This window comes from Syngnathus floridae, chromosome 1, assembly GCF_059516105.1.
Source record: "Syngnathus floridae isolate MCC-2025c chromosome 1, RoL_Sflo_1.0, whole genome shotgun sequence".
In the NCBI taxonomy this organism is placed as follows: domain Eukaryota; kingdom Metazoa; phylum Chordata; class Actinopteri; order Syngnathiformes; family Syngnathidae; genus Syngnathus; species Syngnathus floridae.
Window position 1 is genome coordinate 12516012 of NC_142413.1, and position 19379 is coordinate 12535390.

General features: G+C 39.4%; 1 protein-coding gene across 1 annotated transcript; it reads right to left on the bottom strand.

Annotated features, from left to right (window-relative positions):
- Nucleotides 1-127: 127 nt before the first annotated feature.
- LOC148404146 (endothelin receptor type B-like) lies at nt 128-13600 on the bottom strand. The gene is made up of 8 exons (XM_088370126.1): nt 13460-13600; nt 8879-9398; nt 6656-6768; nt 6361-6565; nt 4596-4745; nt 2130-2263; nt 1908-2016; nt 128-1134 (listed from the first exon to the last, which is right to left on the bottom strand). The coding sequence occupies exons 2-8, from the start codon at nt 9263-9265 to the stop codon at nt 994-996; spliced, it is 1239 nt and encodes a 412-aa protein (XP_088226252.1). The 5' UTR covers nt 9266-9398; nt 13460-13600; the 3' UTR covers nt 128-993.
- Nucleotides 13601-19379: the final 5779 nt, after the last annotated feature.

A 19379-nucleotide genomic window follows, 5' to 3' on the forward strand; every position in this document is an offset into this window, starting at 1 on the left:
CATTAAAATATTGAAAAAAATAACTTTACTACTGTGACTTCCCACACACGCAATGTACGCGCATTATTTTGCATAGCACACACATACACACACACAAATATAACTAAAAAAAACCACAGTAGCGGGCTTGTAGACGGATGAAATATTTTATATACATTATATATGTACATTGACATAGCGAAATGACAGTTGACATTAAAAAAATCTTTCTCAGACAAAGTCCAACATCTTGTACAGTGTTGCCACTTCTATCCCATTCAGAGTTCCTGAAGGTATAATAGCCAGGCGTCCTGACATTTAAAGTGTACTGTATGATGGCACAAAATGTTTTGTCACAAAGTTTACTTCCAGTCCAAACGAAATATATACTATGAGAATGTATAAAAATATGCTTCATAAAGACATATAAACCAAAAAGCGCTTTTCAACAGCGCAACTAATGAAACACCATTTAAATTCGTCTCTTGGAAGTGATTTCCCGTCGTGGGCCAATCCACAGGCTCAACAAAAAAAAAAAAAATTACTAACATGAGGACCATCTTAATTAATTTTTCCTTAAAACAGAAACTGGGTGAGACTTTATAACAAGTAATAACAAGCAGGGATAATAAAATAATAGCAGCCTGCTCCTCAGTGTTGCAAAGTGGCAATGCTCTGTTATAGAAGATTTCTTCAAAAAGGCTCCTCTTCACTTGACATTTGGCAGCGTGACATCACTACAATTTCTCCTCTATGATTATGAAGGCGCGTGGGCAATGACAGTGCTCAATTTTACAAAATGATTCAATTCATATGCAGAAGCAGCTCAGGGTCATCTCTTCCCATTTTGCTTTTTCTCTCAGGTTATATGGATATACTATATACTATGCATACACACAGTGTATATGCAATTATTCATACATACATATAGACAGATAGATCACCTCCATTGCCATAGCTTATGTGACATGGGGTTTGTAACAAAAGAAGAATGGTTTAAGTGTGCGAGTGTATTCATGAGGAGCTTGTGTATTTCTGACTGGAGCGGGAGCTGGAGCGATCTAGTCCATTGCCGTGGCAGGAACCCTTCCATCCTGGGACAGAGCCCCGTTCATCTAGTGTAGATGATCCATAGCACCAGCAGCACAGGCAAGACTGCAAGAACAAATGGTTATTACTCATGATTCAGGCAGGAAAGTGCTTTTTTTTTTTTTTTTTTTAATACAAGACTTAGGTTGTATGAACTGTGAATGAACCGTTAAATGTAACTGAATCAACACTTCTGTTTTGGGGTTGAATCTTTACATCAGGGGTGTCAAACTATTTTTTTTCACGGGCCGCATTGTTGTCATAGCTTCTTTCGGAGGGCCATTATGACTGTCAACCCAAATAAATGTATGAGCACCTCATATTATATACAGTAAAAGCTAAAAAACAAACTGACAAATAACTCGTTTTCAAATCAGACGAGTAAAAACTGGTCAAATATTTAAAAAAAAAAAGATATTATTAAAAGTGAAGACAATTTGCAATTCTTGTAATGACACGAATTTGATGCACAATTTGTCTTTGCGGGCCACATAAAATGATGTGGCGGGCCGTATCTGGTCCCCGGGCCTTGAGTTTGACACCAGTGCTTTACATGATCCACAAGTTCACATATAGAGCATTGTTAGTGGAGAATAGATATAAACAACATTGCACATTACACTACATTATAAATTGTACAACAGCTGTGTACATTCCTTGAAAATTTGTTTTCTACCAGATATTTTATATCCTATTTTCCACTGGATAATTGTGTTTTATTGTATTTAATCATTTTTTCATTTTGATTCATTTAAAAAAGTGTGTGTGTGTACCATTATTTCTGTTGATTTACATCAATAGTGACAACTGTCTTTTGAATTTTGTCTTGCCAATCTCACCTGGAAGCAGTTTTTGAACTTCTGACTGACAAAGTAGAGGGCAATGGGGTTGATGCAGGAGTTAAGGGAAGCCATGTTGATCCCGATGTAATCCATCACTAAGAGGAAACTGAAACAAGGAGTGGAGACGGGATTATTCCGTGAATTCAACAGGAAGTCACAAAACAGCGAACAATGTGTTCTCATGACATGTGCAGGTTGTTTGCCTACGTGTACGCCAACCTGAGGAGTTCACAGCGGTTGGGGTCATTTTGGTCGTAGACTGTTTTCTTCAGAATCCGGCTGAGGTGAAGTGGCAGCCAGCAGAGAGCAAAAATCAACACGAGGCAGAACACTGTCTTGGCTACTTCCCTCCTCTAGACAAAAACAAAGTGATGCTCAAGTTGGGCGTTTATAGGTTGACTGCAAGTTACAACACCTACGGGTAGAAATCTTTCACCACAATTGGTAGGGCTATGATTCAATTCACTTATTGTTGCATTATATGTCTTATCCTCTCGAGGGTTGCGGTTGTGCTGGGGACTATAGGTCGGCATTAGTGGTGACATCCTATTTGGCAGGCTGGAGTTTTTGTGTGAACCTTGGTTGCTCTGAGTCCCACTCTGGCCCATTGTCATATGGTGTTCCACAGGTTTCAATTTTGAGGCCCCTGCTGTTTTCATGGTATTTGCTGCCCCTGGGTTCCATTTTAAGAAAGGATGGTATTTCCTGTCACTGCTATGTGGATGACAGTTGTCCTGCTGAGCATTTAGGAGGCTTTCTCATTAGGACCGCTTTTGGCTTGTCTGGAAGACATCAAAGCCTGGATGGCACTAAACGTGTTGAACTTTAAGAGAACCAAAGTTCTGTTGTTTGGTCCCAGTGGCCTTCTCACCCAGGTGACTTGGGTCCCCTGGCATCTTATGTAAAGCCAACAGTCTCAAATTTGGATTTTAAATCAGATAGCGATTTTAGATTAGACAAGCAAAATGTTAAATCTATTTTTTTTTTCTTAGCCAGCATGTTAAAGTTAAGTCTCTCTTTTCACAATAGAAACAGTGATTCATGTTTCATTACATCTTGGCTGGATCACTGTATTTGGTCTTTATTTTGGAGGGAGCCAGTTCTCCCTCAAATGTCTCCAGTTTGTTTCCAAATCTTCAAATGATCTTACCCCACCTTTCCTCTCTGGACTTGTCCACAGCTACATATCTTCCTGGTGCATCAAGATTAGTGGACACTGCTGGAGGCGCCAAAAACTAAGCAAAGGCTCAGAGGGGATCAAGCTTTTTCTGTTGCCGGTCCCTCCCTTTGCAATGGCCTTCCCTTAAACCAGGTGTGACCATAGTCCGGCCCGTGGGACAATTGAAGCCCGTGTTCAAATTTCCACCGGCCCACAGTCTCTGGCCTTAAATTAATCATGTGTGGCCCGTCACAGTAGAACATAGACAAATACAAGTTGTTTTAAATTTCATGAAAAGATGGCAGTGGATCTGTGGCCGCGCCTTTGGGTGTTTTGGAAATATGCACAACTCATTATGAAACTCGCCAAAAGCACTTTAGATGCAGCTGTGGTTGTTTTTAAAGTGCTCTATAAAAAAAAGTTGAGGTGAGTAGACATATTTCACTCATACTAGGGCTGCACAATATTGGAAAAACATGTATTCTGGATTTTGACCATAGCGGTATCGATATTATTCCAATATAATGAAAGAAGTAAAACATTTTCATACAACAAAACAAGCAAGCTTGGTTTAATTAATTTTGATTCCCCAAGATAATGTTGAACTATTGGATGGCGATAAGCAATGAAGTTTGCAAAGTCATAAAATGATACAGTTCCATTAAAAAATTATTGCATGTCTTTATGATATGCGCATTGCATAGGCATTTATCACAATATTGATTTTGTCTACACAGTAGAACCCCCAAAGTCACCTGCCTCGGTACTCGACTTAATCAGGGTTTTCGACACAAAATGACCTCGGTTCTCAGACAAAGCTTTGGAAACCGACGTTAGTTGACGTTGTTGTTTAGCGGGTTTTAAACTTCTGGAAAGCTGCACTGGCGAGACCACAAGATCACGGGGATTCACGCTGAAGAGTTGAGAGTTCACGGGATAATAAACGTGTAAAAAGAGAGCTACTGTAAATATTTAAGTGCCTGGATGACGGATCTTTTTAAGAGCAAGCTTTAATGCGGGGCCTTTTCAGTTATGAACATTTCCACGAGATGCAACACACCAGCCTAACTTGTGCAATGACAAGGTAGGCACAGCCGGGTTAGAGACTCACGGCCAGCAGACAAACAGATAGAAGTCCACTGAGACACTGGAACAGATTCTGACTGTGAGCCTCCAGACAAGACTGGGGGAAACCGACGAGCAGCCACATGCGGACCACGTAAGGCTGTGCTCCGAGCTTTTGCTGTACTGTATTTTTGTGTTTTTTGTGGTACTATGTACAGTTTTAGACAAAATTTGACAAATTGCTTCGGAATGCAACGGCTTTCAATGCGCCTTCTGAAATGGGTTAGCACTGAGATCCTCTATATTGTGCAGCCATAACCCGCCAGCATTACCCAATTTAACAATGAGTCCTTTAAATGTATTAAGCAACTCACAATCAACATTGCAATGCATCACATAATTGATCCCCTTCCCCCAATCTCCCTAACTACCACAGAGCACCACAATGCTTGCAATCATACCTGCTTCATGTGGTCGTTGAGTGCAATTCGCATGCCTTTCTTGCGACTCAGCATCTCGCAGGACATGAGGGTGTAAAAGATTGCTGTGCAGGCGAGTGGTAGGCAGAAGTAAAAGCCAAACAGCCACCAGACTTTTACATCCTGGTAAAACTGGAAAGATGCAAACACACTCAGAGGAACTGCACTTTCAAACTCTTTAGTATGAACATCTGAACATTGATACATGTATTCCCTTGTTTATACTATCAATATTCCACAAACATTGTTCATTTCGTAGTTCATTTTAGGGCAAGGAAGCATATTTGGGGTCTTAAAACCAACCCTCAAAAGCCAACGTTGAATAGACCCCTACCATGTACGCCGTGTGCAGCCTGAGATCAGATTCGAGAGGAAAAATAGTCGCCAAGTTCATAACAATGGTGAACACCTTTGCTGTTTACAGTTGCTCTAATCACTCGACTAGACATAATAAATCTTTTTGGGGATACCAGCAGCAATTCTAAGACAGGGGTGGGAAAGTTGTGTGAAAGACTACTGTTACCCTAAAATCCTGTGTATAATATGCACATGTGTAAAATATGCCTCCCCAAAATGAACCCTAAAAAGTAGTGTTTTTCTCTGTACCCGCGCATAATACAGTACCCCATTTTGCTGGTATCATCTGTTTGAATTTGTTCAAGTGAATGTTTTTAATGCTCCCGTAAGGCAGCCCACTAAACACTATAAAACATGATGGTTTTTAAGTTGCCCTCTTTGTCACTGAGCGTGCCGGGAGGGTGTGCAGGAACAAAAAAAAATATTCTTTGGATTTCTTTCAATTCTAGTAATATAGTACATCAGTTGCATGTGATTAAACTGTTAAACTAATGTTTTATTGCATTATTTACAGAATAGGCTGTAGATAGATATGGTGGTGTAATGAAAAGTTTAGCATTTTACTATTGAATGTTTCTGTTGAGGGGTTGTAATGAGTACGCCAAGCTAAGTACTACGATTTATGGGCTCATAAACGCACAACTTGTTTGCGAAGTGATGTCACAACAGTAGCAATTTTGCCAGCACATTTAAATTAGCCAAACCCTTCTCGGCCTTTTGGCTAAAAAAAAAAAAGAAAAAAAAAGGATGTTTGAGTCAGCCTAGTTTGTCAAAAATCAATTAGTAGCAACAACAACTGTGTGAGACTGTTGGCATTAAATTGCCCAGTTATTTTTGTCATTGCCTTTGAAAAACAATGAGATCACTCTTGCCAACTTTTGGAGCACTTGCTTATCCGTTCGCTAACGCAGAAGTCGCTGTTCAATGCTGCCAGCAGGAGCCGTATAATACAATAGCAGCATAATTATTTTTAGCGTCCTTAAATAACAATTGAACTTGATTTCAGGATGATGTGTTGGTCAGTCAATCAGGATTACGCGTCAAGATAGCATCAGCCGTCACGCCATGGCACGCTGCCAGGAAAAACTAATATAAAAATAAGCGTCCTAAAGGCATTGTTATAAAAGGCATATGTTATTTGGTAAAGTAAGGTTCTTTTTGAGGTAGGCCTTCTCATTGAGATGGTGGTGTGTTATTATCATGCATAGCACACACTTGGCTTTCTTTATCCTGACAGTGTACACTAAATAGAACTAAATAAATGATGACCCAAGGCAGAAAGAAATCCTCTGAGAATTTTCTGAATAGAGGTAGTACAAAATTCTAGACTGCATGGTATTTCCTTTAAATGGAGTGATTTACTGGAAATGATGAATATAGTTTTGCCTACCTTTACAAAGCTGGAGCTCTGCTCTGGATGCAGCAGACACACACGCAGCTTGTTGCCTCTGTATGGCATCTCCAGCATGTCAAACGCAAGCGCCTCAGGGACTGCTAGCAGCAAAGCAATCACCCAAATCAGTGTCGCCTCCACTGCCTTCCACGCAGGGATCCCCATCCCCTTCACCCTGCTCCATGATGTTACTGCGTGGTAGCTGCACAGACAATGCACACACATATTTGTTTTGGCAAATTTCGATCACTGCAGGTCTGCACAGTTGATTGTGGATTGCGAATATACACACCGGTCCACACTTAGAGCACACAGGCTGAGAACAGTGATACCCACTGAGGCTTTTTGAATGAATGGTATCATCTTGCAAACGTATGCTCCAAATGGCCAGTCCTCTGCTATTAGCTGCATGGAGACAAATCATTTTGTGGTTAGGGAACTGTTTATTACATCAGACTGGAATTGTATTCCTGTTTTTCTTATGTGACACTCAAAAACAAAACTAACACTGCAGTGTGTCTCCTTTCAAAAAAAATATATCTCCAAGGGGCTGATTATATCAGTTCAGCATCAGAGCAGTGTTTCAAGTTATCGTGTCTTGAGAGAGAGAGAGAGGGAAAAAAAACCATCAACTTTCTAAACCCCAGTGGCCTTTTTAACAAACGCTGACAGTTTATTATCAAACCTTCATCTTACATTCCAGTGTTGGAGAGTAGACTGAGTTGCACTACACGAAAATACTCAGTATTTAAGACTCGAATTTACTTTGATAACACTGATCTATCTTATTCATGCTTATCCAATTAGATTCAGGAAATTGAACCAGTCCCGTTCAGTTTGTGTGATAAGCATAACTGACTGTGGTTTCCACTACATTCAATCCAGCGGGAAGTTTCAACACAAATGGTAACAACGCACTTGATACAAGAAGACTATTTTAACTTCTTTTTTGAAACAACCGTTGCCAGTACTAATAATACACTAGCCAGTAAACCTCAATTTAGGCCAGAATGTGCTGAGATAATATACGGATTACTGAAGTGTATGTAGGGAAACTGATTTGGAATACAGCCAAAGTAAACACTGGCCAGAGGATATATATAATGAATTGGATGTGATGTCTTGGTGTGATGAATACAGTAGTTGAAATTTTGAAGAGGTCTTTACATTTACATTGGTGATTGCAGTAGAGTTATAACAATGGTTCTCAACGACAGAGAGGAAGCCCACCATGCTCTGCCCCGTAGCTGTGGGGAAAATTTTGTCATTTAACATGGTCCGTGACCGAGGCCTGACCTTCGTCACACACAAACTTTGGCCAAGATCTAACCCAGCGACAATGAACTATTTAAAGTTTTGTGGTAAAAAAAAATGTCACAAAATCTTCGCACATCGTATTTGAAAAGCCAGAATGATTTGATTTATTTATTTCGGCAGTCACACTTCATCGCATGCACTGAACAAACACAGAACTTGGGAAATGGGATGAAGCAACCTTGCTTATCGTGTCCTACCAAGGATTTTGTTTACATTACACGTTAATATAGTATGTAGTAATTGACAAGCTGTCCATTACGGGTGATTAGAATTGGGTAGCAATTGGATAAATCTCCCGATATACGTATATATATATATTTTTTTTTAAAGTTTAGTGTAACCTTTGTGAAAGGCTACTTGAAACCAAAATGGCTGACTTTTTTTTGGCATGGATCCTTTTTTTGTGTGTTTCATGACAGACATGAAGGCCTCTGGTGAGCCATTTGTGGGGGGCGTCTGGTTTTAATTAGGGGTGCTACAATCCGGATTTTATGCGGTCGATATGATTGTCCATGAATCTGATCGTCTGATTCTGACACTGATCACATGGATTAGCTGTACATTTGTCAATTTTAAAGCTGCTCTCAACGCCTATTATATAATAAAGTAATAATAATAAGGTTATAAAATATTTTATTAATCTGTCAATCATTGTATTTGATTAATTAATAAATTAGATTTTATAATGAAACATCCATCCATCCATTTTCTGAACCGCTTAGTCCCCACGGGGGTCGCGGGTATAATGAAACAATCTGTCCAAATTTTAATTCCAATTTCCAAAATTCGCAAACATATACAGTATTACAATTCAGTTACTGGTTTGATGGGGTGCAGTATTGAGAAAAGGTGGAAGGGAGCTGCTCTCCAGTTGGCTGCAGGCTGAAAAATACATGCTGTGGGTGATCTTTTTTGTGATCGTCAACGACATACGTTGATCAACATCTCAGTCACATTCTTTTCCATGGAAATTGGCCGATCATGATAAGTGGCTGAGTGAATAGCAATAGTATTTGAAAGCCCAATTGTTGAGTTGCTATCCGGATCCTGTCTGTTTTGCCTTGATTGAGAGCATCTCAAAGTCTAATGGGTCTTAGTAACGGTCTCTTAAATGACATTACATTCTTAAACCTGCAGCTGTGGCTGTCTTCAGGGCAACATAAAACCACAGACATCCAAAGCAACAACATTTCTTTACCTTATATACAGTGATGGGGATGGCGATGATGACATAAAGTAGGTCCCCCAGTGCCAGGCTGCCAATCAGGACGTTGGGTCCATTCCTCATACACTTGTTTTTGTATATAATTCTGAGCAGCGTGGAATTGCCAATGATCCCGACCACAAAGATCAGGCAGGACACAATGGTGTTCACATACTTGAAGGCATGCTTAATCTCTGTAGGCTTTATGCACATGGGAGGGAGGGAGACCCTCGGCCGGCCCGGCAGTGGGGGTTGACGTGAGATGGAAGCATTATTCTTGGAGACTTCAGAAGTGTCAGGCACAGTCGGGGAGTCCCGGATGAACCGAGAGGCCTCAACCTCCACAACCATCAGGAAGCAGAGCAAAGCGATGGCTTTCATTGTGAAGCGAGAGAGGTTCTTTCACCGGGAGGCGTTTCCTCAGTCAAAGGCAGGCTCAACACACACAGTCTCACATACCCATTTTCCACACGAATTTGCTTTTGGCCTGGACCCCTTTCTCAAGATGTTTGTCCTGTGGAGAAAATAGACAAATCATTGTGCAGGACAAGCCGCAAACCAGCTGTGTGTTAAGAAGACAGCTTTCAAACAGGCTTGCAGAATTATTGCATTAACGCTGGAGGCTGAAACCTTCAACACGTCCTGAGTTCATTAGCCTATTAAAGTTAAGTAGTTAAGTATCATATCCCACAATTTTCGGATAAAACCAAAACATTTATTTCTATTCTTGTATCCATCTTTTCTCTCTGCCAGATGACTGCGATGGCAGTGACATCACATATCCGAAACTGCAGCTGAAGCTACATGCATGTAAAAACATCACAACAATAAAAAAAAGATGACATTTATATAGAGTGAAAGGCAGAATACAATAATCCCTCGTTTATCGCGGTTAATTGGTTCCACGCCCACCCGCGATAGGTAAAAATCCGCGAAGTAGAGAACATACATTATCACCACTTTTATGTACTTTTAAAAAAGTTTTGTATTTTTAAACACTTTTGTAACACTTGATAGTTGACTTTTAAAAGTATTCTTATTCATTTAAATACATAAGAAAAAGAAAATAAAAGTGTAAATGTATTGTTACAATATATTCGCACAAGACTTTTACAAATTTTTACTGTAGTTTTAAACACTTTATTGTTTAAACACTTTTTTTTTGCATTTTCAAACACTATTGCAAACATTTTAAAGTCAAGAAACCGTCCAGTTTTCTAACTATTTAGTAAACACTTTTGTGAATACTTTAAAGACAAGCTGACTTTCAGAGACATTCTTATTTACAAACTCACGACTTAAACACTTTTGTAAACATTTTCACCGTAGTCTCGAAGTAAAAAAAAAACTTCCGTGATGAAGCGCAAGTCTGATATGTTGACACAGACAGTGCAGTAGGCTGAGCTAAATTGTAGTTAGCCAATCAGCTACAAGGACACAGCTCAACATGTTCCCATTGACCATTAGTGTCATATGGTCAGACAAAGCCGCTCGCTCCAAGTGACCCCCGAGGTCGCTGATGGTGGAGGGGTGCACTTGCCTGTCTTGTTGCCTGTCTTGTGTGCTTCATTCCTGCATATGTCGATGTGAATGTGTGTGTGAGTGAGACATAAAAAAAACAAAAATCTGCGATGCACTGAATCTATCTGCAATATTTGTTTCGAAAAGAATCCGCGATCGAGGGAGGCCGCGATAGGTGAAGCGCGAAGTAGCGAGGTAAGGATTACTGTACACCCCAGACTGCTCGCCAGTTAATCACATGTAGATCAACTGTGAAGGACAGATTGTTTCAGTATTCATCTGATTCCAGCTATGCTAACCACTATACCATAAAAGTCCATGTAAAAAGTCAAAGGATTTTTTTTTTCTTATCGTAGCGGTAAATTTAGCAAAACCTTTGGTATTAACACATTTCTGGCAGAAGGAAGACCATCCCTAATGCAAAAAATTGTTTTAGAATGACATGAACAGAGTGCTGCTATGCGTTAAGCAGAGCCAAATGTTAAACCAATGGAATGGTGATAATAGATACCAATTTATGAGTTGGACGAGAAACTAGTCTGCAATGAGTGCACATGTGTGTGTCATGTGTAGCCCTTACAAGGCTTTGTCAAGGGCATCTCTTAGGATTAAAAAAAAATCTGTTTACAATCATACACACTAAATGCACAATCTCTTAATGTAACAACATATGTGGAGACACTTCCTTGACATAAAACGTTCGAGGACAAACACAGTTGCTCCCCAACGGCTCTTAAAATGTTTCATAATGTTGCTGAAAGCCCGGGCATCTCTTAGGATTAAAAAAAATCTGTTTACAATCATACACACTACATGCACAATCTCTTAATGTAACAACATATGTGGAGACACTTCCTTGACATAAAACGTTCGAGGACAAACACAGTTGCTCCCCAACGGCTCTTAAAATTTTTCATAATGTTGCTGAACGCCCGATCTTGTAGACATGTACAGTCTGCAAATCACAGTTAGCATTGATGACTGTCTTTAAAGTCCCAAACACAGAGGCTTGTTGTATTTGCACACACAAAGGCAAAATCACATGGATGAACTCACAAGCATATCACAGTACCCCCCCCCCCCCCCCCCACGGAAAACTCCCATCCAATCCTTTCTTCAGTGGATTTGTGGTGTCCCATTTTATATAAGAGACAAGGTCATTAGGCCCTGAACAAACAAGAAAGAGAGGACAACGTGGTATGATGTGAGTTTTAATTGGAAAGAACTACGGAATCCAATAGATCTAATAGCCTCTGGTCTTAGCTGTTATGGCTCCATAAAATGGCAGTCTCAACATCAAATGAGGTAGAGACTCGTGCGCGGACCAAAGCGAATAAGAATGACGAATTTGAATGAGAGTGAGGAACAATGCGAGTGATGACTGCCAAACTATAAGGAAAGCATAAAAAAGGTGCCAGAGTGCACACAGAGGTCATGAGGGTGACCTATACATCAAGAAGCTGCAAGATGCCACTGGATATAAATTAAGTTGCTCAGCATGTGTTTAAATTCCAGAAATGTATGAAAGCATCACATTTGCACTAAACTCCACCACTCCAGACCATGCATGGTGCTCATTATATTAACAATCTGAATATCTTCTTTCTACATTCTTTACCTGTACAATGGAAAATCACTTAAAATATTGGAACAGCACTAGTTTCCTCCAACAATAAGAGTAAAAACAAGAAACTGTGAAACATAGATTTTATTAGATTTTAGATTAATAGATTTTAGATTAAAATAGATTAATGGATTTTATTTGTCCTTAATAGATTAAAATAGATTTTATTTGTCCTTTTTCCTCTTTTAAATAATGTTCTGGGATTAGACTGAATGCTCATGTTAATATATTAATTAATTATTTATGGACAAGTACAATTGGACTACTGAAGAAACTATGCATTGGGACATTCAATGCAAGCAGACATCATCATCATCATCATCATCTGGAGCTGAGAAATAATGATGTATGACCACAAAAAAAAAAAAAAAAATACTCTCAGGGGTTTGGTGCTAACCAATGTGATTTATGGAGTGTTGGATTTTGACTCTAACCATGAAACGTATAGCATCGTAGACTTTAATTGTTATACAAACCCACAAATCAATTTTTGGAGGGTAAAACCTGCAATAACAAATATGATTTAAGAGCTCTCTTTCCACTATGTAATTGTTAAACTGCAACACACTGACGATGTGTGCTTTTATTACACATGTACATTATTGTGGTGAAAAGCACACATATTGACCCTTGGTACTAGATCATCCCACAGCTAACTGTTATTTTAGGTGCACGGTGACAAAATTTGTCTGCACAAGCTAAAAAAATAAAAATCCACTGTATATGACAAGGATGAAATAGCCAAATACCGTCTATACAAATATACATCTGGATTCTGCAACGTGAATTTTGTTTAGTTTTACTGATTAAACTATGGTTCTGCAAGTCTAAAAATGTGTAAAATGCCGTAACATAAGGCCGTTTTTAAATTACTGGTTTAATTAGTCCACTGATTACCAAATGACTAGACCATTATAACGATTTCTCTCAGATATCTGATACTATAAAGTGCTTTCATACAGACTCTTTCAATGTCAATGCATTTTGAACGGGAATAAGGAATTTAAAACGGAATATATTCATATATAGTATTTATTTATATAACTGACTTTTCTGAGAAGTCACAAATTAATTGAGCATAATAATTAACCAACAGAAAACACAATTCACAATTATCGAGATTCAACACAATAATAATAAACAAACCACGACCTAGTGACACTGCGGACTACGAGAAAATAAAACACGGCTGGCTTGACCGCAGTCCCAATGACGAACCGTAAATTTCTCAATCTCTGTAATTTCATAAACGGATACATGGGACCGTCTGATTAATTTATCATAATTGACATTTGTTTTCCAGAGCATGCGGTTAAATATAAACGATGAATTGATGTCAAGCCTGTCAGCAAGAAATGTATCATTTATCCAACTCGTTAAAAATATATATAATGATTAAATATTACGTCAAAACCAATCAAATAGCTTACCAAAATACAGCAAGTTGTACACGGGATTAAAGTCTCCACCTCATCAACATTGCACCAGCGTTCCAGTAATTGTCTTGATAAAAGTTGCCAAGGTTTTTTCTCGGGTTTGGCTCCTTTCCACTCTCTCTTCTTGTGCAAGCTTCTCTGACCCAACCGAGCGCAAAGCGCCACTTTATATGCGCAAAACACTCAACCAATCACGTGACAGTATAGCTGCCCCAACTGCGCCTTAACTATGCATAACTATGTGCGCTTTTCTTTTTTAGATATCTCTTGTGAAAGTATACGGGCTCTTTTGGCAATTATGGGCAACCTCTATCAATGATCACATTCGGATTTTCACTTCACTAGCCACATAATTACACATGTCGTTGGCAATACATACTTTATTGATCCTTGGGGGGAAATTCACCTACCAGCAGTATCCACACCCAAGAGTGGGCACACAAGAGGGGTCAAAGAACAGATATGCAGTAGTTACACAAATTGTGAAACACACAAAATAGTATGAATTAATAATCAATTAACAATAAATAAATAAATAAATAAATAAATAAATAAATAAATAAATAAATAAATAAATAAATAAATAACGGTCACAACAAACACGAGAAACAAGAGAGGAGAATAGATGTGCAGTAGGTGCAATAGATACCTGTGACTAAATTAATAAACAATAAAAAGCAGTTGAAAGTGTCAATGTATAAATAAACAACAACAAACATTATTCATTTGCCAACCCATGATCATGACCGTGAACACACCCCTTACCCAAGTTGCAAAGTCTCACGGCATGGATGGAAAATGATCCCCCCCAGTACACCATCACAAAGACTGATAAAGTTAAAGTCCCAGTGATTGTCACACACAGAACTGGGTGCGGTGAAATTTGTGTCTGCATTTAACCCATCCCCGAAGGGAGCAGTGAGCAGCAGCGGTGCCGCACCCGGGAATCATTTGGTGATCTAACCCTCCAATTCCAACCCTTAATGCTGAGTGCCAAGCAGGGAGGTAATGGGTCCCATTTTTATAGTCTTTGGTATGACCCGGCCAAGGTTTAAACCCACAACCTTCCAGTCTCAGGGCGGACACTCTACCACTAGGCCACTGAGCTGGTTAAAACATCTGCAGCATCACATTGCAGAAGTTGAAAGATGCCAACCAGCTGTACTTCCTCAGGCGGTTGGCATCCTTCAACTCTGGCCCGGGGCTCCTGAAGTCCACCACCATTTCCCTGGACTTGGCGGTGTTCAGGTGCCATACCAAGTGGACAAACCGGTGAGGGAGGCTCCTGTACTCCTTCCATCCATCTCGAATACAGCCAACAATTGCAGTGTCGACCGCAAACTTCCGAATGTGGCAGAACTCTGAGTTTTACTGGAAGCCAGAGGTGTACAGAGTGAACAGGAAAGGAGCACCGTTCACTTTTCCGCAACTCGCAACTTCCAGTTTCACTAATACATCACTGCTTTCAAATCTTCCAGATGTGGAATTCCTAGAGGTATTTCACTTTAATCTTCAATGGTTTTTGGATCAAAACAAAATCATGATGAAAGGTCAGAGAATAAACATTGTTATGTAAATGTAGCTGCAACATACCAGTTAGCATTTCTGTCCAAACAAAGTATGCACATAAATGTAACTGGTGGACATTGGCGTGCCTCTCAGAACCAAGCGGTTACAGTGTCCTGTTGTTTTAAGGCAGGATGTCCAATTTACTCAGCGTCTCGCTGCGCTCACGCTTGATGGCTTCAGAAAATTCATAAATGTTGACATTTGTGGACATTTCTGTATGGATTAAATTCTGGTATTTTTTCTCAAGTTAGTTGGCGATGACAAAGCAACAGCGGGGTAGTCGTTTTGAAGAAAACTGATTTACTTTTGACATTTGAGTTTGATGTCTGCAACACGGTATGAATTGATGGTTCTCATTTTACACACTGTTTCTCTACTACACCAAGGAGATTTAACACTAGCCTGGCTAAGGGTTTTTCACAAAAAATGTGACCGCTGCAGTTTATGTATAATAAAAATGATGAATGATTTTTATTAAGAGATGCAATATTTTGTTACAGTACATATTGCACACCAGTCTCCTGGTTCATTCTGCTGAATAAATATGCACATTCAGCATATTTTTGCATATACTATCATATTTACTGAGTACATAGATTCACCACAACAGGCAAGATAGCAGAACATTTCATGACATTTGAGATGACCTTCCCTGTTTTTTCAGCACGCAACCTGGTTATTTCACGAAATTAACTGTTGAATGTTCAAAAGGCATCAGTTATATGCAAAAAAAAAAAAGACTCGTATTAGGGGAGGCATGCCTCCCAAGACAAATGCTGAACACACTTTCCAAGACCAAGACTTGCTGAGACCAGAACTCACCAATATCAGATGAAGACCTTGACACACCAAGCCAGAGAAAAGCCCAAACCAAGACCATAAAAATCTAATTTAAAAATCATGACATAATTGAACAGATTCTGTCTTTAATTCAATTTAATTTTCTACTTCAATTCTTCTGCCAGCTTTGGCTGGTCAAAGTGGCTTTAATTTGTGTCTGAGAAGAAAAGATATTGAATATATGGGAAATTTCTGGTAGAGGCTAAATGTTACACCAGATAAAATGTATGGAGCAGTGGAGTAGTTACAACAAAAGGCTGTTCATGATTTACGGTCATAATTTGGATGCATGAGCAGGCTTGGCATCTTCAGCCATTTTAATAGATGTGTCCGTTAAAGGCGGCAAGAAATGCAGTACCATAGAACATTTTTAGTAGCAGTAGTAAAATAGCCTACTGTATTTCGTGTGTATTTACATGATACAGCACAAATTCCATCTTATAACCCACAAAGTGTATTTACAGTGTCAAACTGGCTAAAAAATGGTATATCACTGCTGATTTTAGTCTTGTACAACAGTGTACAATACTTTTGCTGCCAGATAACAAGTGGATGAAATCAGACGTGATGCGTTGCCATTACAGACGGACAAATTGATTTGTTTCTGTTTGTGAGCCACATTAGGATGGCTAATTTGGCAGCTGTGGCTGGGCCAGTCCTCTAACTAAAAGTCACCTGGGATCACCTCCAGCTAACTCATCACCCTAGTCTCTCATATCTGTCTCTCTCAAGAGATTACAACCTGCATTCAGTCTCTCAACATCTGAGTTCTCAATCCCCAGGCTAATTTACAACTCTGGAGAAAATACTTCGTCATGTTATGTTACTTCATTCATGGCCAATCAAATAACCTCCTGTCATTCCCTAGTCGCTCACTGACAGTCATGACGTAGGCGAAGCGGCCACATAGAGATTCAAAACATCTACGCCGTGAAGTGGGCACTGCTCCAAACCCACAATTGTTTAGGTACTCCCCACAGCCGTGCCAACAGATTTGTTCATTGATTTTATTTATTATGTACACTGAAAAAATATCATTTGCATATTTTAGAAGCTAAGAGTAGGAAATTATGTCAGTTGCCCACACTTTAATCATGTACAATTGAACGGTTTTTTTTTTTCAGTCTACTACTGCTAACTCATAATGATTGTTTTAATATTTTTTATTTCACTCTCCCCATAGGGGGCTATTTAATTCTTGATTGCCAGAAATTCCTATTGATCACCTTACCATACTCCTAAATTACATATTTTTCTTACAACAAAATCAGGTTCTCCTCATTAGTCGACACTCACTTGACAATAAAGCATAATGTTGATCACTGAGTCATACAAACGTTTTAGCCTATTAAATATGTGTCAGGACAGTGTTTTTCTTAGAAGGTAATGTATGGCACATCAACACTGATGTTCACTGACCTTGGGGTGACAGAAGCAAGGCATCATGGTCTTGTTTTTAGCCCAGGTCCATGTGCCAGTCATATGACCAGTCTGGTAAACATAGTGAGGAAAGTAAATGAAGTAACTGTGTGTGTGCGCGTGTGTGTGCGTGTGTAAGGCAATATAGTAGGGAAGTGGTCCACAGCTTTTTTTCCTTCATGGACTGGTTCGTGGACTGTAGTTTGGGGCCTGTGCTCCAGTAGATTCTTTATGCCGAGTAGCGGCCCTGTCTCCGCTCAGAACAATGCAAAGGTTGGAGTCATTACGAGGGTGGTGGGAGGTTAGGTTCGTAATACATGAATTGAAGGTATTGGTTGTTTTACCAAGTGCCTCTACATAGAGTATGTATTCAAGGTGACGAATGTCAGATCAGTGTTGGTCTCAACTAGTCTTGACACTAGTCTTGACAAGACCAAGACCCTAAAAATGTGGACTTGAGATCAAGACCGTATAACACTTACAACGACTACACTCATAAAAACTAATCACTTACCCGACCACCGTGGCTGTATTGTCAGGAGAACAAGAACAACAAATGACTTCCAAATGAAGACACAACAAATGAGAAACATGCTGAATGCATCTGGTTTATTATTGTCCAACATATGTTTGGAGAGAGAACAATTGGTTAGGCAGTGTCAGGGTCTGTGCTCTGTTTAGCTAGAATATAAACATAAAGAAGAAGGAGTCAGGATGTGTGGGTACTTCCTTTTTACTCTGGGTCTTTGCAGGAAACTCCTGATACACAACGATAGCAGCAGGCGATAAATTCAGATCTGTGGTTTGTGGTTCACATTCAGTTTGGGAAACCTAGATATTACAACTAATACAACCCAAACAAATAATTTGTTTGTATGTTTCGGAGTCACATGCTTGCGTATGCAATTACATCCTCCCCTTTCTATTTTTTCTTTAAAGATTAGACAAATATTTTGTTATCTGCAAGCTATACTCACAAGTCTTCAGCATCTGCCCTGCAGGTCAAAGGTCAATAGACACTGACAACACAAAGAGGCCAATATCTTGACAAGACCCGTGACAGAGTGAGGTTGGTCCAGCCTGTTGTGCGGTTAGCCTCTCCTTCCAGTATAGCAATTAGAGTTGGGTGACGTGGACATAATTTCATATCTGTATATTTACAGCAGCTATTCTATTCTATTCTATTCTATTCTATTCTATTCTATTCTATTCTATTCTATTCTATTCTATTCTATTCTATTCTATTCTATTCTATTCTATTCTATTCTATTCTATTCTATTCATGAAGTACACTTCCTCCATCAGATGTGTGCGATTGAAAGGCTTTAAATGTCGATCAACACCAATCTTGGAAGCGGAATTGTTGTCGGATGGCTCGAGCTGCACATGGTGACATGATCATGGAAAGTCCATGGCTGACATTGTCGTAATTTGTGATATTTGAACATTCATATGTACTGTAGCTATTGATACGATAATGATATATCGCCCAGCCCTAATTGCAAGCACAATTGTCTGTATTTACGTATATGTACTGCTGGTTGCATGCTAATACACTTGAACTGCATAAAGTTTAAACACGCAGGGAATCAGACAAATGTTTACCATATACTTAGCAATTGCTTCTATAGAGAACCTCACAGGGGTTCATTAATAAGTATCAGCTCTGCAGTGGGGCCTGCACCCTGTGGGTGTCTGCCTTTGCTCTGATTTATGAAAAATACCAGGCTGGACAAGGAGCTGCATTTGGCAGCGTGCCTTTTCGGGTCAATCCATCTTCACCTCGGTGCATGTTTTTTTTTTGGGGGGAGTTTCTAAATGAAAAACAAAATGTTTATAATAAAACTCTGAGAACTCCAACTTCCTAATTGCTCATCAAAGTGTTGAGAAGGTTCTTTTCTGTGACGGTGCTATGTCCATAAAGACATGGATGAGTTTGTTGTGAAAGAACTTAAAGTTCACTAAGCACAACCTCTGACCAAACAAATAATCCTTAAAAAATTCTCACACTCATAATTTTCAGTTTTAAAGGGAAAGCTGATATAATCTCAAGGGGCGATGGACTGAAAAGAAAGATTTCATTAGT

Excerpts from the sequence above, each read along its gene's own strand:
- LOC148404146 (XM_088370126.1), bottom strand. The coding sequence starts at position 9,265 with ATGAAAGCCATCGCTTTGCTCTGCTTCCTGATGGTTGTGGAGGTTGAG. Across the intron at positions 6,566-6,655 it reads TGTGCTCTAAGTGTGGACCG|CTACCACGCAGTAACATCAT; the intron begins GTGTGTATATTC and ends TTGTCTGTGCAG. Across the intron at positions 2,264-4,595 it reads TCAACGACCACATGAAGCAG|AGGAGGGAAGTAGCCAAGAC; the intron begins GTATGATTGCAA and ends GTTTTTGTCTAG.